The sequence below is a fragment of the Varanus komodoensis genome, unplaced genomic scaffold, assembly GCF_004798865.1.
Source record: "Varanus komodoensis strain SLA01 unplaced genomic scaffold, ASM479886v1 scaffold60, whole genome shotgun sequence".
Classification (NCBI taxonomy): Eukaryota; Metazoa; Chordata; class Lepidosauria; order Squamata; family Varanidae; genus Varanus; species Varanus komodoensis.
Genome location: NW_025336223.1, coordinates 2,709,379 through 2,731,078, shown reverse-complemented (window position 1 = coordinate 2,731,078; position 21,700 = coordinate 2,709,379). Strand labels below are relative to the sequence as shown.

The 21,700-nt window shown below is 43.8% G+C and overlaps 1 protein-coding gene across 1 annotated transcript in view; it reads left to right on the top strand.

The window, feature by feature from the left end:
* TBX15 (T-box transcription factor 15) overlaps positions 1 to 21,700 on the top strand; it is a 114,949-nt gene that overhangs the window by 45,733 nt on the left and 47,516 nt on the right. Inside the window, exon 3 of the mRNA XM_044449656.1 lies at positions 9,679 to 9,892. Coding sequence (XP_044305591.1) covers positions 9,679 to 9,892 — 214 coding nt within the window. The remainder of the gene's footprint in view (positions 1 to 9,678; positions 9,893 to 21,700) is intronic.

The following is a 21,700-nucleotide window of genomic DNA, read 5'->3' as shown; positions in this document are numbered from 1 at the left end:
GGGAGTTGGGAGCATTTGCTCCCGTATCTAGGGTAGTGTCGTGCCTGACGCCCCGACAGAAGCAGCACCTCACGAGGAGGATTTATGCTTGAGACCCTGTAGCCAAATGTCCCTTCCACAGCCTAGCTTGGGAATGGCTGAGCAGATAGCCATACCTCATCCTGACCCTTTACCCACTGAGCAAACAGCCGAGCCTACGTCAGACCAAGGGAGCTCCGAGGGAAAAGACACTGTAAGTTCTGCTCATGGAGAGCCTGAGCAGACTGCTCCTCTTCTTCCTGACACTGAACCTCCTGAGCATGACACAGGAGACCCAGGAGGCAGAGTAGATCTTTCCTGCAGGACCCTTAGATGTATGCAGATTGGAGCAAAAGGAAGCTTTGTCCTGCCTCGGGGGAAAGGTGGGGTCAAGATAGCTAGTCCCACCTGGGCTCCCTGAGAGACATCACTAAGGAGTTAGCATCTGCCTTGTAAAGACCTTAACCGTAGAGCTTATCTGTAGTGTTGTAAATCTTGTAGATAAGTAGTATTAAAAGAATTTAGTTTTATTGCTTGCAAATAAAACTACTGTGGGTTGTTTACATAGTGAACATTCACAACAGGTAGAGAAATGTACACTAGTATCAGGCATAAAGTAAAAGAATAGCAGTGCACTCCAGGTTACTGAAGAAAGAGGCATCCTGTTATATAAAAGAAGGGCTTCCTATGTGAGATACATGAATATATAACAGAGACCAGTTATTACATTTAAAATATTATGATTCAAGTGCCGCGTGAAATAATTGTCTGCAGTCTCAATAGAATACCTTGTTTATGGAGACATTATGGCTGGCAAGTAAATTACATATTTGCTGCTTGGCTTGTGCCCAACACCAGGGCTTTGTGATTGTTGAGGGGGATATGCAGTGAAGGGCCATCTCATGTAGGCAGGTCCCAGGCCAGCTCCTTGGAAGCAGACCAAAAACACATACCAGGCACAGTACCTGCAAAATTAGTTAGATGCTCTGTCCTTTAGGCAATACTCCTTCTCAGGCTATTTTAGGAAAATGATGACAGGTAGGTCTGGTGTCTCTAAAACGTCTCTTTTACCTTGCAAGATCCAAACAAAGTGGGTCCTTTTCTGATCTTTAAAAAATCATACGTGGGGAAGATTGCAAACAAGAGAGCTGGGAATGAACAGCCTTTTTCATGTTTACATAGTGCAGGGTTTCTAGTGGCCTTTTCAAAGGGTCTTGCCTACACGAGACTGTGCAACTGGTGCCATACTGCAGATGTGAAAGCGCTGCAGACCGAGGGCATTTGCACTCCTTGGCACATCTGACGTTCCCCGGGTTTTGGCCCTCCTTCCCTGCCCAGAGAGGAGATGAAGCAGCAAAAGCCTGCTTGGGCATCAGGAAGCCTGCTGAAGAGGCTCCGTGTTGCTGCCCCAGGCCACTAACATTCAGCCCAGACAAGGGACCGCTCAACTCTTTTTTCCTAATTGGTGTCCACGTGTAAGCCTTCATGAGCCATGGATTTCCTGCCCCTTTAAATTACTTCTCTTCTTCTAAATCCAGTACCAGAGGAGAAATGTTTATGTGCTTGTTTCAGCTTTGCTAATGCCCTGCTCTTAAATGCTCCAGGCAATATATGAAATGAGCCAAGGCCAATTAACTGCAGCGGGGATTAAATGGGGATTAGAAGTCTGTAGAGAGCAAGAGATCTTTAAGATGAGAGCTTTGATGGTTATCATCATCCTTGCTGAGTAACTTCACCCTTGTTCCTAGCCTAAGGTTGGCCACTGTCTGATCTCATCTTTTATGAGCTGGAAAACTGTCAAACAAGGTGCCTAGGCCTGGATCTGAAGGAAATTACTTCCGTCTAAAGAAGTTGCCATCCCAATGGTCTTGGTCACCCTTGCAAATTGGTCTGGGTACAGTCTGGACCTCCTTCTACATCCTTCCCAGTTGCCTTGTACTCCTGAACGCTGCCTCCACCTCACTGTATCAACCACATCAAACTGATGAAAACCACCTCCCAAGGCCAGTGGGGCAGGGAATCCAGAGTGCCAACGTCTCCCTCACATAGAATGACAGGTTCCAGTTCATAGAGTGTCCCAGCTTGGTAGCTGGACCAGTAGGTGGTGGTGGGAAGCTGGCTTATTAAATGTGGCCTTTTGGAATATTTCCGTGGCTCTTAGCCTTGGCACAAAGGAACGGAGCCGGTGGGTCCTGTAACCTGGAATGGTGAAGAAAAAAGCCACCCAGTCTTTGCCTTTGCACATGGAAAGAGACATGGTGATGCTGTAGGGATAATTGCAGCTGGACAGCCAAGCCTATTCCTTAGGCAATATCAGACCCATTTCTGGATCCATTTCAAGTGGGGTTTCTGCTGGGATATGGGACTGAGACTGCTTTGGTCACCTTCACCTTTGGTCTGGGGAGTGCAGCCCTACTAGTTTTCCTGGACTAAACAGCTGTTTTTGTTACCATCAGCCTTGGTAGCCTTCTGAATGGCCTGGTAGGTCTGAGCCTTGGAGGCACAGTATTGCAGTGGTTCTGGTCCTTTCTATCCAGTCACATCTAGAAGGTCATGTTGGGGATTAGCGTTGGCTGTTGGCCTACAGTGTCCCGCAGGTCCTCTCCTTTTCCCTATGTTATTTAACTTCTGCATGAAACCTCTGGAAAAAGTAATCTAGCACTCTGGAGTGAGATGCTCTCAATATGCTACTGATACGCAGCTCTAATTGCTTTTTGTTACCTGATTCTGCGGAAGTGCTGGCAACCTTGGATGCCGTCTGAGTTTGAGGATGGGCTGGATGGGAATGAACAACCTCAGATTAAATCCAGAAAAGACAGAGGTACCATTGCTCAGTAGAAAGCCTGCACAGGGACTGGAATTCAGCTGTTTTGGGTGAGGACAGACGTCTCCTAAAAGAGCAGGTTCATCACTTGGGAGCACTCCTAGATCCTGTACTATCCCTGCTCTTCAGATGGCAGTGGTGGTGAGAAGAGCATCATGCACCTATGCCTAGTGTACCAGGCGTGAGCATTTTGAGTCCAATCCGACAGCAGTAATCCATGCCTTGGATACACCAAAGTTAGATTATTGCAATGTGCCAAATGTGGCATGTAAGCTGCTAACTAATGCATGGCTTGGAGAAAGTATCACTCTAATACTGAGAAACCTGTCCTGGTTCCCACTTGTTTTCTGAACTTTTGGAGCTCTGCATAGCTTATGACCTAAGGACCTATCCTGTTATGAACCTGCTTGGTTCTTTTTTTTTTATAAGGATTTTTATTAAGATTTTAAACTAAAACTAAAAACATCAATCATCAAATACATCGGACATACTGGCTCAGCCCCCTACTACATATCTTTTGACCATTCTGTAGTCATATTCAAATCAATTTATAAAAATTTAAAAACATCTTTAAATCTAAGCCAAGTCCCGTTTCTCCAGCCAATCATAAAAAAAGGTCCCAAGTTTTATAGAAGTCAGTATCTTCTTTCTCCTTCAGTGATAGAGTCAATCTGTCCATTTCTGCACGGTCCAGAATCTTTTTTAAAATCAGTTCCTCGGTGGGTAATTCCTCACTCTTCCAGTACTGAGCAAGCGCAATCCTCGCCACTGTGATTAAATGTAACATCAAATACATTTCTTATTTGCTAATATCTTCCAGTATGATGCCTAACAAGAAAATTTCAGGTTTAAAAGCTAAGGGTTTTTGTAGCATTTCCTCAAGCCATTTATGTATTTTAATCCAATACTTTTTCGCATTTTCACAGGTCCACCACATATGGTAAAAAGTACCCACTTTATGTTTACATTTCCAACATCCATTTGACATATTTGGAAACATCTTAGCTAATCGACTTGGCGACAAATACCATCTATAGAACGTTTTATATAAATTTTCTTTATACGAAGTTGCTAAAGTTACCTTAATATTTCTCTCCCATAACTTTTGCCACTTTTCTAATTCAATATTATACCCAAAATTTTGTGCTGAACCTGCTTGGTTCTTAATGTCAGCAAGAGAGGCAGTTTCTTGCTTACAGAGGCCTGCTTGTTGGGCATACAGAAAAAGGCTTTCTCCTGTGTTACTCCAAAACTCCAGAACACAGGAGGTCTCACTCTGCATTCAGGAAGGGACCTGGACACATTTTTAATATGGCTTATTAAACGGATGTTTTGGGTTTAAAGATTGTTTTAAGAATGTCCTTATATTTTGTTTGCAATTTTCTTTGGTAAACTGCCGTGATTGGTTTTACCAGAAAGACAGTGCATGGAAAGATGTCAAACAAACAAACAAACAAACAAACAAACTGGGATGGCTCCAGTATTGAGCTGTTGTCAGGGCTGCTAAAAAGACCCACATGGAAAAGCATCTGGCACTCAAGGGATGTTTAGAGTCTGTTCCTGGGATAATGGCAGATTTCTTCCCATTGACTTGGCTCTCAGTTTTTGCATTCCATGATTGTAAGTAAATAACCCACTTGTATGGGCATCTTAAGTCCACGTTCAGCCTCTGCCTCCTATTGTGGCTCTGTAGCACTAGTGTATTTCATCATACAGCAGCAACCCCAACCCAGCCTGCAGGAAAATGGCAAACTGCTTCTAGGGTTTCTGCTTCAAGAGGAAAATCCAAAATGAACTCTAGAAATTTGCTTTGCAATTTTACCGACTATGTGTCTGACAGCTTGAAATCTTTATGGGAAGCCTCTAATGAAGCTATTCCAGCTGCAGAAATTTATTTGGACTGTGTGCGTGTGCGCGTATGTGCATGTGCGTGCGTGTGTGACAGCAGCTTCCCTTGCATTTTCTCTAAAAATTCTTGGTTGGAAGATGGAAGAGTCTCCAATGGGCTTTGATTGATATGCTTTTGGCAGCTTTAAATTGCTCACAGCATGCTGCAAAGGCTCTCCTATGAGATATTTTCGGTTCCATTGAAGTCTCAGGGTTTAAAAAAAGAAAAGAAAAGAAAAAGAAATGAAACTGTGGAGGGAGCAGAGCAGATGTGTCTTTCAGCTGTTTTTCTGGGTTGCACTGGTTTGTCTGGCAAGTTTGCATAAAAGGTGGCCCAGAAAAGCCAAGGTGGGGATGAAAATTTAACTTCTGGGAGGGAAAATCAAGCGCATTGCACAAGTGTTAAAGGGCAGATGAAATGTTGCAAAGGCAGTTATACCTAATTGTTGTTCAGCTCCTTGATATTCCTCTAGTGCAGGGGTGGGCAATTAATTTTCCTATGAGAAACTTTGACAGCTGTTAAGGGCCAGACCAATACATTTACAGCTCTGCTCAATATCTCTCTATAAAAACAATAAATGAAACATTACAATGATACAATGAAAATGTGGAGCACAGAACAACACTACTTAATGAATATTCACAAAAACATTAACATTAACATTACATGAAAAGCAATAAATTCAATTCAATTTAGCAGATCCTTCAAAATAAAAGCAGTGCAGTTGTATTGCTTGCATCTATATTACGACGATATATATTTGCATTGACTTTTAATTTGCCAGTGACCTCATGCGGGCCAGTCAGGGTCAGCCATCGGGCCGGATGTGGCCCGTGGGCCATACAATGCCCAGGTCTGCTCTAGTGGCACGTTTTTACAGATGCCACATTACATTTAACACTACATTAAAAAGGTTCATGCTGACTGCACTTTTAGAAATGCCAGTTCTTTCAGTACATCCGATGCTTTACAGAGGGTAATACTGCGGTGTTGCTCTATAGGAACTCACTTGTGAAAAGATCTCTGGGAATCTTGGCCACTGGGGTGCCCTGTTATGTGGAATTAATGCAATATATTAAAATAGATTCAATTTTTAAGGTTTGCAAGGTGAGCACAGGTGATGAGAAACCTGGCAGAGTTACGCTGTTTGCCCTTTAGTGAAGGATTTGGGCTTGACAATCTGGTTTGGGACCTTAACTCGGCAGGTTATGGAGCGTTATCCCTTTGCTTCCTGCTCTAGCTCCCATTGGCTTGGGAGGGGGGCATGCCTGTTGTTTACATATGGAAAAAAGCCCCCATTCACTTAGGGCTTCTTTTTGGAAGGCAGATTACGCAGGGTTTTTTTCTTCCAAGTTTTTTGCAGACATGTTCCCCTCTGAGGCCTCCCTGCCTAGTAAGGTTTTTTTCCAATATGTTCCACTCTGCAACACAAGGTGGTGCTATGGTATAGAGTGCAATTGTGAAAGTACACAAGGCCACTATGGCCTATAATGGAACCACCTAGGAAAATACCAGATTTTGCTCCCTCTTAATTGGCTGGCAAACTTGGGAGAGGTGCAGGAGAAGCACGATAGCACGCAATCGTGTGCAAATGAGGGATCTGGGCACGCAGTAAAGGTCTCACTCAGAGAGGCCCCTATTCACCCTTACTTGGGATACAATACACAACTGCACACACAGTTGCAGCTGTAGCCCCGTGCTGTCACAGCTAGAACTGGTCCATGATTGCAACTGGTCGTCTTTCTCAAACGCTTATCGGGTGTTGATCTGCATCATCGGTTTTCTGAAGCAAGTCTACCAGGTAGTAAGGCTGGAGTGGGAGAAATAGAAATATATTCCCTCACTTGTTTAAGAGCGGATGTTAAAAGCTCCTTTTGGAACATTATGGCCAATTTGCACAGGACGGGCATTTCCCCCCAACTGTCCATCACACCTCCAAGAGCCCTTTCTTGATCAGGCACCGCTCGCTCAGATACCATGCACCTGTGAAGGGCTGAGCTGCCTGGATCATTTCTTCAGTAAAGAAAGTATCTTGTGGTACTGGTTGTGGTGAGGGTTCTAACAATATTGTGTTATTGTGTATTTTATTATGTTGTGAGCTGCCCCGAGGCTACGGCAAGGGGCGGCATAGAAATGTTTTAATAAATAAATAAAATATAACAAATGTGAAGTGTTCTGAACATGCAATATAACTGCTAAGTACTAGTAGGAATTACGGCTTAGTGCTACCCATCAAACACTTCCCATGTGTTAGTTTTATAGGAGTGATGAATTGTTTATATTTCCTGCCTATACAGCTCCAAGTACATCCTGTGTGAGAACTGTACTGTAAACCTAACTTTTGGATCCATTGCTTAGTGGGCCACTTTCCCTTATGTATACTCAGACAGCATTTAAGAAGAAGCCTTGCTGATCTTTCCAACATTAATAGGATGCTTCCATTTAATACCTTCATAGTGGGTCTTCTTGATAGCATCACCTACCCTTTGGAAAACCCTTCCTCATGCAGTTTGGGGGCAGAAAATCTGGAAAGATTCAAACATCTCCTAGAAATGCACTTGTTTGCCCAGACTTACCCTGGCATATTATTAAATTGCTCATGCGAGCCATTTTGTACTGCTCATGTATTACTGTATATTTTAAACTGAAATTGTTTTTATTATTGTATTCTAATTGCATTTTAAAAGAGATTTTAATGTTTGCATGTGAACCACATAGAGACTTACTATATTTAAACAGCATATTAATATTAAAAATCAGTCAGTAATATATTGATAATATTTATCAGGCAATTGTATATTGTATATCCTGATTCCAATATTACTAGCTTGATCATTCCAACATGCATCATTTTCAATATTAACAAAAGTTATGTTACTGAAACACAGTGAGCCTAAAGTGTGAGATGTGTTGTTTCCCTATACTGTTGGGGTCTGTAAATTTCATATGGGCATAACTGATATTCCAATTCTCAGCTTGCAAAATGGAGAGGCCCTCACAGCAGGAGCAAACCACAGCCCAGCTTGCTGTACTAAAATGCACACGGAGGTTCTTGTTTCCCATCAGTGCAGATCATTCAGGAAAGGAGAGGAACTTGGATTCTGCCCATACTTCCTTCTTTATTGCTCCTCCTCCTGTATTGCTCTATAAGTAAAAGGGCTGGAGGCTTAATGATTTAATTTTTTAAAAAAATCCAGCAAATGGGCCTGAACTATCCAGTGGCGGCAGCAGCAGCAGTGGTGGAAGCCAATTATTTATTTAGAAAAACATTTCGACCTACCAGTTAGCCCACAAGGCATCTTTGAGCCCCCAAGGCAACCTAACCACAAAAAACTAATCACGGAAGACAGAATTACACCAGGACTCTAAAACCATTACAGAAATAAATAGCAGAGAGCATGAAAAACAGAAAAACACAAATCTAAGTGCACATTGGAAAGCAAGTCATACCATGCCAAACACTTGGCCAAAAAGAAAACTCGTGATGACTCACCTGAAAACCAGAATGGGAGAACCAGCTTAAATTTCAGGATACTTCAGTTGGTTCAGAATAGAGCAGCCAGGTTGCTAGCAGGGACTGGCAGACATACACACATAATTCCTGTCCTGTACCATCTGCACTAGCTTTCTATTGAAGTTTGGGCCCAATTTAAGGTGCTAATGATGACTTATAAAGGCCTAAACGGCTTATGACCTGGTTACCTGAAGGAGTGTCTCCTTCCATATGTGCCTGCCCACCGCTTAAGATCTGGGGCAGAGGCCCTTCTCTGGGAGCCCTCCCTGAAAGAGATTAGGAAGGTGACTACCTGGAGAAGGGTCTTCTCTGTGGTGGCACCCCAGTTCTGGAATTTGGTCCCCAGAGAGGTGTGCCTGGTGCTGACACTTTCTTCATTTTGGCACCAGGCCAAAACCATTTTATTTTCCCATTAATTTAAAAGTTAGCAGTGCCTTTAAGATTGGATTTTATCTATTATGATTTGGATGCTGTATCTTGTTGTATTTATTCTATTACCGCCCTGGGACATTGTGAAGGGCAGGATATAAAAGCTTTAAATAAATAAAGTAAGCCAGCTGGGCCTCTCAATGGAGGAGATTCTACCGCCAGGATGCTGTGGCTGAGCGGTCTCCATCCTGCATCCTGACCAACTGAACGTCCAACGGCAAGAGTTCTCCCCTACGCCATGCAATGAATCCTATTTTGCTTGTAGAATGCTTTTTGTAAACATTTTGGCATGAGAATTCAGCCCCCGTTTTCTGGCCTCCCCCCTCCCTCTCGTCAGACTTTTATACCCTGCAAAAGTCTAGGTGTCCTTTGAAATAACAATTACTTTCCCAGTAATTCTTTCCATGTGTTTGCCATCTTTTCTTTTGTAGAGAACCCTGCCACCATAAAGCAACCTGGTTATTTTCCCAGGAAAAATAATTGTTCCAAAACTTATAACATAGGAACCAATAAAATATATTTGAAAAGTAAGCACTGCCAAAAAAGTAAATCAGAAGGCATTATTCATTATTTTTGACAAAGGTCTGAGAAAGACAGAATTAAAATCCTTTGTCTAAAAAAAACCATTTTTGCAAGAACAGCCTATATAGAGTGACGGACAACATTACTGAATGAATAATGAATTGGCCAGTGTTGAATAAATTTTCTTCCTTTCTCCACCCCCCACCCCAATCCTCCACTATCGACAATTGGTGCGTACCTTTCTCACGTATCTCAATTGCATTTTTACTACTTATGTTTTATATTGTGGACAATGTTGTTCAGCGACTTTAAAACTTAACAGAAGCACCAGAACTGTAAATCAGGACAATAGTATACATATCTTAACGGGGATGCCATTGCACTAGCCTCAAAACTTTCTCATGTTGGCTTCCTTTTATTCCTCCCTCTTTTGTGGAGCTCCAGAAACCCAGAGTTTGATTTGGCATTCTCTCTTACTTTTAGATTCTGAGCAGAGCACGGGGTCAGACACTGAAGTGCTGGCTGAGAGGACTTCCTGCTCGTTTGGCTCCCACACTGATCTCACATCCGGCGGCTCAGTCTCTCAGCCCCCTCCTACCTCATCCATGGAAGAGATCCAGGTGGAGTTGCAGTGTGCTGATCTCTGGAAAAGATTCCATGATATTGGCACAGAAATGATCATCACTAAAGCAGGCAGGTAAGGTGGATATGTCTCATCACTATGCGCTGCAGGGGTTCTGTGCGCAATTGGGTTGATGACGTAGAGACACTGTCAGAGGATGTTCCTTGCTCTGTTTTGCACTGCTGCAATATCACTTCCAAAGAACCCCAAGGACCTGGGCCTGGATATAGACTTCTTCCTTCCCAGTTGTACCAGTTCCCCTCCTTTGCATCCTACTGTGCCACTGACTGGCACAGTATTTCAGAACTCACATATATGGGAAATACGAGCAATCAGGTCCTCGATATTTCATCTCTTAATACTGTTGCTGTTCTTGTTACATGCCATCAGATCCGCTCCAGCTCAGGACAGGCCTTCAGAATGTCCTGCCTCTGACAGCCCTGCTCAGCTCTGCTAACCTCAAAGGCTGTGGCTTCCTTTATGGAATTGATCCATCGCATAGTTGGCCTTCCTCTACCTATACATGTATCGGATGACTGTTTGTTTGCTCGTTTCTACTTTTTGCGGCCATCATGTCAAAGCTCTGTGTAATTTTTCATTAGTATCGGAACCCTACCACTGACCAATGCTTGAGTTTTAACATTGATTTTAAAGGGTTTCCAGAACCCATCCATGATGGAGCCAATATATATTAATGCAACTTTTCGATCATTGGAAAGGTTACACAGCTGCAGTACTTTGAAGGGAAAAAAAGACAACTTACTGCTGGGATGGGGTGGCATTAACCTCACATTCCCAGGCCATTGGAATGTTGGATGGCTCAGACAGCATGTGCGTATTTCCCAGAAGAGACCACGTTTGGCAAACCAGATCCTTCAGGGGGCCTGTAGCTGTGTGCACTCTGGAAGGGCACCCACCTCGTTGTTGACAGATGCCCTTCTTCCACTCTGGGCTGGGAGGTCCTGCAGGTTTTGCAGCAGACCCTGCAGTGCAGCCTTCTGACTGGTTGGCGGCTGCCATCCCTTCTCTCTCACGCCCTCCTTCCCAAACAGTTTATTAGTGCCTTATGAAATGCATTCTGCATTTTTAAAAAGAAAAAAAAGAGATGCAATGTAATGGACAGCATAAATTGATCAACATTCATGTTGCAGCTTGCAAGCAAGCAAATAAATACAAGCCATCTAATTTGTTTCAAAATATCACATGCTTCAGGGAGAGGAAGGACTGTACCTGGTTTCTTTCCCTGTTTTCGCTGGCCGCTAACCAGGCAGCGTTATGCAGAGGTAGTTCTGGAGTAACCCATGTGTTAGTTTGCCCTTTTTAACTTCAGAACCTGTACTAATTGGGTCTTAGGCACCCTAATGGTAATCAAGCTACTCCAAGCAGGGAAACATCACCTTAGACTAAAATGTAAACTAAAATCCATTTTTTAAAATTTAAGGTTTATTTTTTTAAGTAAAGGAGCGTAGTGGTTATATATGCATTGGAAGCTTGTCTACAATGACGTTACTTGGCAGTGAAAGGAAATGTAATGCAAATATAAGCTCAGCTCAAAGAAGTACAATGGACAAAATTGGCACCGCACATGTAGCAAACATGAGCATACATCACACTTCTAATATCGCTGATTGAACAATGTCTCCTTTTCAGTAGCCTCCTGCATTTTTCTGGCATTGTAAAGTGAAAGCAAACACATGCTCAGATCACCAGCTTCCCTATTTGCTTCCTGCTGCACATCAGAAAGAAAAGGGTTAAAGGTATTTGCAAATTTTGAAGCATCTAAACAGATGCATCATTATTGAAAGCCTTGGAGCTGGGAGTGTAGAGAGGATCAGAGGCAAAGCAGTCTGGAATAGAGCTATTAATGATAAGATAACTTGTGATATTAAATGGAAAAAAGGCTTGCTAAGAAAAAACAATTTTGAAAATGTTTGGAGACCATTTATTGAATATGTTTTAATAAAAGGAAAGGGGTGTGAACCATCGCAGAAGTCAATGCAGATTTGGAAGGGAAGTGGGGCAACCTGATTGAATAAATGATCTTGCATTAAGTGACTTGATTTGTTGGTCCTGGTGGGGGTAGCACTGGCATTGTTGTATTGCTTAATTATGCTTATTCGTAATGATCAGTTATGTTCCTTGTTATTATATTAATTAATTCTTTAAAATTAAATTAAAAAAGAAGAAAAGGAGGCAAAGCATGAGACATCAAAGTGAAGCAGAAGAAGTCGGTCCAGAATCCTATTTGTGCAGGTTCTGAAGCTACCATTTTCAGGGATTGTTTCACACAATTAGGGAATACCTCAGGGACCACCATTTACAGGCACACCCTGTTTATTTGGCAGCCCCAAACTGAACATAGACTGTGTTGCTGAGGGAGAGCTCCTTCCAAACTCTTCTAATGTTTAAAACTGAAGTGGTCAGCTGATCACCTCTGTTTACACTGATTTGCTATCCACACAGGGGACAATATTATTTATTTGTCTGTTTATTTATTTAACTTCTCCCCCCCAATTAGCTGCAGTTTTGTGGGTGGTTTCCAATAATCCATTAAATTGTCATTCAAAGCACATCACATTATAAAGCATCATTTAAAAAAGCTTGGTATATACAATTTAAAAGCAATTTTTAAACTTACAAAACATTCCAGTAACTTAAACAAGAACCTCATTAAGCACTGATTAAATGCCCTGCCTTAGTCTGGTGCTGAAAAAAATAGCAAAGCTGGTGCCAGGTGGGCCTTAGTGGGGGGCTCATTCCAGAACTGGAGGGCCACAATTGAAAAGGACCTTCTCCTTGTTGCCGCCATCTGAGTCTCCCTCAGGGGTGGCAGTTGGAGGCAGTCCCCAGAGCTTGATAGCTGTGTCTAGGTAGATGGTGTTTGGGAGAGGCGGGGACTGTGGTCCCAAGTCATGTATCTATTGCAACCAGCACCTTGAATGAGGCTTTGGGAGCATATAGGCAGCCAATGCGGATGGGCCAGAATTGGTGTTATGTGCTCATGCTGTCTGGTCCTTGTTATTACTCTGGCAGCTGCATTTTGCACAAGTTGCAGCTTTTGAAGAGTCTTCAAGGCCAGCCCCACATAAAGCGCATTACGGTAATCCTGCTTAGAGGTCAGCAAACCTCAATTCCATACCCTTCTTCCTCATAGACAGTAGTTTTTAATTTCTGAGGGAATAATTTGGGATAACATCCAACTGGTGACCCGGAAGGGTCATGGGAAGTATGGAAATAGTCTACCTGGTCCATGTAATGCTGAAGAATGAGAGTTGAAGGTGTTAAAGGGGGTGATTGGAGTGTAAAAGCACTTGTGTAAAGCCATTTGGGGCTGGGTTGACTTAGTATTATTGGGAAGATGCTCTCTACAGATATGTATATATATATATGATCAGGCAATGGCTCTTCTTTTTAAGAACAACATTTTTTTTGCAATAAGCAAGTTTATAATAACAAAGAAACTGTAATTATGACAGAACCTTTGGGTGATTAAAATTGGCCTAAATAGTGTGCTGCCTTTTAACTAATGGTCCATATTCCAGCCAGTTCCATTTTAATTTCAATTATTGTTCATTTTATAAACAATCAGCACCTTGGACAGAGAAAAGACTAGAAAAGAATGCTGTTCTGATTAGGTTATAATGATGTTCAGTGATATGAAGAAAACTTGGGAAAGAGATTCAAACAGCCCCCCCCCCCCCCCTTCATTCCCTATTTTCCTTTCTCTTTGTCACAGCTTCCTGAATTTGTCTGAAAGAGAAGAAGTGTAAGAAAACTTGTGAGATCACTCTGGTGATATGAAGTAATATTAGAACTCCAGATAAGCCACATTTCAAGATCTGAAACTATTAAAGTTAAAGATTTTAAGAATTCCTATTTCACTTTATGGAATACATCCAACATATAGCAATGCTGCTTTTGTCATTCGTTTCTGGAAAATCGAAATTGCACATGGCAGTGGAAACAAACAATGGCTATGGGCAGAAGCGTTCTCCATTATTTATAGGATATAAATATTCGTACAAAATGTAGCTAATTCAGTGAGAAAATAATAGTTACACTCAATCAGGCTTTCACTCATAGGGTCACCATAAGTCAGAGGTGTCTTAATGGCACATAACAACAGCAAGCTTTGAAAATAGGATGGAGGAAGCTTTGTTGCCGATGGTGCCAGAGGTAAAACCTGCCCCTTTTCTCTGTATCGTTTTCCGCTTTGCCTTGCACTCTCTCAGGTGGCCTTGGAAAGCATGTGGTCCAAATAGAGTATCCTTGCTTCTTCAAGCAGCATTTGCACTTGAAGGTTTTCAATGCACAATTGGCTGGTGCTTGCATTCTTCACCAGTTCTGGGAGTTGCTTTGCATCCCTGCCTTATGCAAGAGCATTCACTCACAGCGTGCACCAACCAGATTGGACTTGGACTCTGATTTTCTACTTCAGGAGATGGCTTGATCCAGCTCAGATCAACTTGGGGATCATCTGCGTTTATGCAGGTATCACATCTGAGTTGAGATTCAGAAGTCCAGGGCTTTGCGCCTCCTATTGGCCATTGTGGCAAACCACAAAACCAGCACAACTTTTTTCTCTGATAGAATGGGATGGGATTTACAGGCTCCTTCAGAGAAGATTATTCTGCCAAATTTCAGGAAAACACATGTATGACCTTTTTTCGTGACATATCTTCAACTTTAGCTTTTAGTTTTATAAAGAAAACTGCCATTTGTGATTTCTTGGTACATTTACATGCAAGTTACGGTGGTATTTCCACTTCCTCAGCAGGCCCACCAAATCTCCAATGAATAGGTGCAGGGGCGGGGGGAGTTGTGCAATAGTAGCTTTTACATTTGGAGGGTATCTAAAACAGAGCACACTCATCCCCCTTTGCTCCTTGTGGGGGGTCCTCCTGGGGGGACCATCCCTTCCCTCTGGGGCCATGGTCCAGTCCCTCATGGTGGCACAGAAATCAAGGCCAGAAGAATAGGAGTGCAGGGCAGGCAGGTGAGCACCGGCGGCCCTGCTGAGAAGCACCACTTTGCCATAAGGGTGTGCAGAGGATCGGGAGGAAGCACTCCACACCCGTGACCTTGCAGACAACAAGCGCTGGAGCCACTTCCATTCCAGGGAGCAGAGTAACTGGTTGATGTTGGATAAACAGTTACGGCTTGACCTGCATCAGCAGGGTACTCTCTAAGCCAGGATGTGGGGACAAGCCCACATAGAGGATGCTGGGGGTGCAATGTGGAGCAGGAGAGTGGTCATGCAGGACTTGCCAGGGCTGGGGTCCATGGGTGATCCGGGGCCATTGTGGTGTCAACCCCATCACAGTTGGTGTGGACCTGGAGCCCTTTCTGAGGATTACCCAAATACTGTGCTCCACCACTGCCCTCCTCAGTCAAGACCCCTCTGGCCAAGCAGGCATCATTTGCTGAAATAGCAGCTGGGGACCTCTGGTCTGACGGCCACCTTCAGGCCACAGTTGCATGCTGAGATCCAGCAGCAACTGAGCTCTGGCAGAACAGCTCGGCTGGAACGGTGGTGCCAGAAAGGCTCTGCATAAGTGGCGAAATACATGTCGGCCACCATTTTGTGGCCCCAGTGCCAGCATTACATGGCAGCCTCTGTGGCTGGAGAAAGTGGAGGGGACCCAGAAGGAGAGGCATGTACTATCCACATCGCATGAAGCAGGCCATTAGCACCTAATAGCTGCATTTGATTATTTAATGTAATTATAATTCAAAGAGAATTACATGACACAACAGGAATAAATACAGGAATGAGCAAGATCTGGATTTAATTCAACAGTTTTCATAAGGAAATGGCAAGTTGGATTGCACTGCTTGCCTCCCATAGCTACAAGAGAAAGCAAGGCACACAGAACAGGAATTGGGAAGGAATTCCATGCACTGACATGTGCTTAAAAATTGTCTGTATCACCATCCTAGAATAGAAAACTTGCACAAAAATTATATGAGCAATATGCATGGAAGGGCTTTAAATATGCAGCTTTGTCTTACAGTGTTCAGCATGGTTTTCTGGAATGCCAAGGGGGGTAAAAAAGTTGAATAAGCAGAGCAAAGTGTTTTCTAAATTGAGAGTTCAATACCAGTGTTGCTTTTCTACAAGAAATCCACCCGATAAGCTTGATGAACATGTGTTGAGAAAAGACTGGGCTAGAGATCAGTGCAAGCAGATACATCAACATGGTTCAAGGCGCGGGTGTAATTTCAGTCCACTGGTGGCTTTCACCCTAGTCTGTTTGGAGCTGCAGTTTTCAGATTTCCCTCAGCACTCAAATCTCTGGGGCTTTGATGTTCCACTTCTGAAGGACAAGATCAGTTGCTGAGCTTCATGAATATTTCAGAAATAACGGGGGTTCTTGAATGTGGTATGATGGAGCAGGAGGACAACAACACAGCTTTTCTTAAGGATTGAATCAGTGCTTATGCTTCCTATAAGAAATTTTAAGAAATGCAACAAACTCTTGTAAACTCTTGTAGAACAATTTGCCATGTCTCCATCTGCACAGATCTTTCAATTTGAATAATATACTTTCACAGTAAGCAGAATTTGCTTTAATCTCTTTACAAGTAGTTTATTGAGAGAACAGGAGATGCCCCCGTAAGATTTTGGTGCATCACTTTATACAGCAGAAACACTGAAGTGTTTATTGACATGATAAAATACAAAGTGCTAAAAGCTATACACTTCCATAGAAAAAAAATGCAGTTTTAAAAGTTTTATTTGGATCTGTGCAGTGGGGGTAATAAAATATCAGCAAGATGCATCCCCTCCTCCAAGCAATTTTTCATGTATCACTTCTTCACAACAGCAGTTTGTTTCAGCTCCTGCATGAGCAGCGGAAATTATGAAGGCAATTACAAATATGGGGAGTACGGGGAAATCACCTGGTCTGGGCAGTTTTCCAACTGAGTTCTTAATTCCAAACCTTCTTGGTTTGCATTATCATATTTTTGAATCAGGTTTGCTCTCTCCATTGTTAAATGATTTCTGTACTTAAGGATCATACACATGATACCAGTTATTGACCCCATTTGTTAAATAATATTGAAATTTAAATAGTGACTCTATTCTTGGCCAGTAACTGCAACAGTTATTACAACACAGGTCATGCAGGGTTTATTTAACAGTGACAAGCAGTAAATAACTTGAGAATACCGAATGACTTATTTGCGTTAAACTCTGTGGGGACAGACCACACCATTGCTTTGTCTTTGGAAAAGAGTTTTGACAAAATTGACCCAAAATTTATCTTTATGTCACTGATTCCAGTGTTCTGGCTGAGTTTTAAAAATGGGTGAAAATGTTATATTCACCTCTGAGAGACAGAATTATACACGCACACACACAGTGGGGTGGTGGGGAGAATGACAAAAGGAGACTTGAATTAAAATTAATTGGAAATAGAAAAGTGATAAACCTAAAGTCACAAAAGAGGCAGATCACACCACTGCATGACTGGAAAAACTGCAGAATGGCAGGATTCAAAGACACGATGGCCTCAAGTACAATAGGCAACACAGTGTCCAGGCAGCTATCAGATTTTTCAGTTCCCCGGTGATGACACTGGAAAATGGCTTCACCCTTGTAACGGGGGATCTGTGCTCAGCTCCTCAGCCCAGCCCATAACTGGCAGAGAAAGAATGAGCTTCAAGAAAAGCTTTTGGGAGGGCCCTGAGAAGCAGAGAGGGGAGGATACTGGTGCCACAAAGCACAGTATATCCTGGGGGTGCCTCGACCTACTCCTCTCCTACTCCGAAACAGTTGCAGCTCTCTATGTGCTTTGCAGAGTGTGGGGGCAACCTCCTCCTCTGCTTCCCATCCTCTCTGGAACACCTGCAATGCTCCACGTTGGTGGGGTTGCAGGCATTTCCATAGGGATGCACCATTATCTTCTTTTCCTAACTCAGGGAGGGAGGGAGGGAGGGATTCACTGCCTATTTCTACACAAAGAAACACTCAGACAATGACATAAAAGGATATGAAAGTGCAATAGCAGAAAAGATAAGGGTGGGATAGCTAAAAAAATACACATACTCCCAACCCTTCTTAGACCCTCTCACCTCCTCCTGGAAGAGCAAATTTGCAACTGTGAGAGAAACAGAAGCGCAGGTAGACATGATAGAATTCACATCCCTCCCACAAAGCATGTTGCTCAGAAAATCCAACAAGGTGCCCTTGGATTGAAAGATGGGCCCATTGGCAGGAAAACTGCCTGCCTGGCCCTGTAGTCCCTTTCAGGCATCCTCCCTCCTGAATAATCATGGAACGAGGAGTGCTCCAGCCATACCCTGCTCCAGCATCAAATCCGTCACCAGAAATGTTTGAAGAGCAATGATCTTAGAAGAGAGTCTCATGGAGGTTCTTTGTGTGATTAAGGATCCTAGAAAACCAGCATTTGCTAACGCACATGGAGCCTCCATTGCTACAGGAAGCGTGCCGGTCCAGATGTACAGAGCGACGGGTGTGATGCTGAAGTGAGGTGGGGCTGGGCCACCGCCCGCTTCATGTGTTCTCGCAATGTGAGAGGAGGGATGCCTGAAGGAGGCTCATCTCGGTGCTCATTCCATCACATTGGCTTGGTTTGAGAATAACATGGGGAGGGCAGAGAGCCATGAGCATCACCCGGGGTTCCTTGCCAGAAGTGTAGAGCAAAACGTAAGAAAGGAACTTGAGAGTTTGGAAATGGTTTTAGCATTTGGGAGAGAGTTAATTCACATCAGGATTAAGGAATGGTGTTCTGGGCATCTGTGCTGCTGATGCTGCTTTGCATGTGGGGGCACATCCCTTGATGCTCATCTGGATCCCTCGGATTAGTTGGGTGCTGCTTTTTATGCGTGAGAGCCGGCAAGCCCACCCTCATCTGGAGTTATCATTGCTGCACAAGACAGGCACGTGTGTCTGGGGAGCCCCCCCCCCCATTGTCTCCCCCACCTTCTGCTTCTGCTGCTGCATAAAGCCAGGACTGGGCCCCTCTCCCCACCCGGAGGCCATGCCAGTCAGCTGCCTCATGAGCAGGAAAGGAAGGGGAAGTAAATGGCACCAATACGTTCTCTTGAAGTTGGTGTCAGTTGGTGTTGATTAAGCAGATCCTCCTTACCCTCCCTTCACATTTGATCTCCCTTCTCTGCCATGTCTTAAGTTTACATTCTTGGCTGTGTCTTAAGGCACGAGGGCAGGGAGTGGCATGGTTCAGATCTCAGCCAGCTGCTGCAGGAGCCTTTCTGGCTAAAGTGTGGGGTGTGGATGCTGCAATGGTGTGTAGCTGCGCTGGGAGACGAAGGCGCTGGTGCTTTGTGGGCGCCACGAGCACGACCGCTCAGCCTTTGGGCTGACCCTGCTCCACTGTGCAGCCCGCGGGAGCTGAGTACGAGGCCCATATCGGCTGCACAAAGGCCCTCCTGTCTTAAACTGGAAACCTTCACCAATTAACACGTACAGCAAATATCCCATGACTGCCTGGAGTGGGTGGGGGGGGGCAGGATTTTGCACCGGTTTCCCAGCTGCTGAGCTGTGACTGCAGCTGGCTCCGTGGTCCCCCACTTCACAGCTCTGGGCTGCAGTGCCGACACGTCCCTTGGGAAGCTGGCAAGCAGTGATCCCAGGCTCCAGGACCGGCTGCCTCTGTGCCCTCTTGCACCTGGTGCTTTCTGCATCTGCACAGCCTCTCGGGCATCTCGCCAGCTCTCAGGCAGAGCATGTTTGATGGGTTTGTAGGAATTGTTGCCCTGTCAGCACAGCCCGAGGAAGAGTTACGGCTATTTTGTGGGCACGTTTTGAGATGGTCTTTTTGCTGCAGACATGTGCGTAGTGGAAACCGCTCTTGGGTAGAACGAAAGAAGGACACATTTTGCAAAAGCACATGAGCTGGACTTTATGTAAAATGAAACCATTAGCCCTAGAGTACAAGTCCTTCACTATTAAGGGGGAGCCAAAATAGGAGCACACATTTCCCAAAGAATTAATTCCTCATGGCCCTGTGAACATGTCTCTGTGGCACGACCAAAGATCTTGTGCCATCAGCAGCACTGGAAGTGTTGTGGCTGAGTGGCTCCGCTGTGCAGTGAGGTGTGCTCAAGCTGTTCTACGTGAAGGCGCAGCCCCCCTTTTGCAGCCTAGGAATGTTCACGGATCCATCTTTGGCCCTGGAGGCCCAGGGGCCCTTAGTAGCCCAGAGCACCTTCCACCGGCTGAGCCTCGGACCTTCTCTGCAGAGTCAGTGCTCCATGCTGTGGATGGCTCCAGGCTGGATTCCTGCAATCTGTTGTGCATGATGCCATCTTTGGAGATGGTTGAGAATTACCGGTAAAACACTGCTTTTATCTTGTGAATCGGGACTGGGTGTTGGGATCCTCTCTTGTCTCTGGTGAAGCAGCTTGACTGTCTCCCTGTTCCTTTCTGATTTCAATTTAGGAGTTAGTAGTGTTCCTTCAAGCCCTGGGTGCCTGGGTCATTGCCCTCGTTTGGGGAAGTCTGATCACCAAAGCTGTTGCATCTTTCATTTAGCATGCATGTGTGGAAGGGGTGCAGGGGAGAGAGAAATGAAGGTAGGCCTTTACATCAGTGGCCATGTGTTTAATGTATAATAATCGAGGGAGATACGTTGCTGTCTGTCAGTACCATGGTGCCAAGACCATGAAACCTAAATTCTTGGAAGCTGCCGTGAACTCTAGTGGAATCCCAAGGATATGCCTCTCAAACCGACTGGATTTTTAAAAATGCATCCACGCCTTTGAACTCTGCAGTACCTTCTTCAGTCATGTCCGTAACATAGCTTTGCTAACTGTTGACACAGTTTAGACCTCGGAGGGAACAGGGTGGATAAAAATCAATGATTTTTAAAAAAACCAGTTATATTTCATTTAGATTTTTATTTAAATCAGATTTTTAAATTTAAATTAGATTTTTTAAAATAAAATGATTTTTGAAGAAAATTCTATCTAAAAATAGTTTGCTATTGAAGATATATTATAGTCCAAAGGTTATTCATCATGAAATAAGGATTAATTTTTAATTATGTATCAGGAGGCTGTATATTCATGTAATGTTTAATTTTTTGGCAAATGAGTTCCATTAATCCATTCACAATGTTGTGCTCTTCGAGTTTTCTGTAAGATTATTGGGCAATTTTTCCTCCCAGAAGATACTATCACAGATAGTATCTTCTGTGTATCTCAAAGATACTATCTGTGATAGTACAGTTCTCAAAACCTTGCATTTGTGTCTGTAGAGATCACATGCCTCTTCTTCACAGCAAAAACATTATAAACGAAACATGCAGAGTTGAGAAAAAGACCTTAATCCCATTGTTCCTTTGCAAATCTACAAAGAATCAACTCCTTACCTCTTAAGCGCTAAGGTCCAAAAAATTCATTAAATAGAATATTGCTGGCAGTGAAATAGAGCTGCACAAGAACCTAAGTGAGTTTGTTGGGGTGGGGGAAGCAGTAAAAATGAAAGTGAAACCTTTTGAGCCGAATACTCCAGGAGTCTCTGGATCGTTTTGTGTATAACATGAGGTTTATCATATTATTCTTTTCCTGGAGGTAAAATACCATAATTAAAGTAGAATGTAAAAGAGACCCAGTATGGGAATATTTTAATGACATTCCTCTACCTGTGGGTAAGGCAGGCATGTGTGCAAATTATGTCAGAAACCACGATTTAAATCTAGTCTTACTAGTGATTTCCAGCCTGCGGGGTGGGCGGTGGGGAACAGTCCAGAGGAAGGTGTTAAAGTACATAGCTGCTCCCTCTTCTCTGCAGTGGGTCAACCCTGCTTCAGGGAGATCAAGCAAACAGACCTCTCAGAGAGCCCCATGGCAGGAGGTGTGCCTGGAGGGGCCACCAGGTGGGCTTTCGCTTAG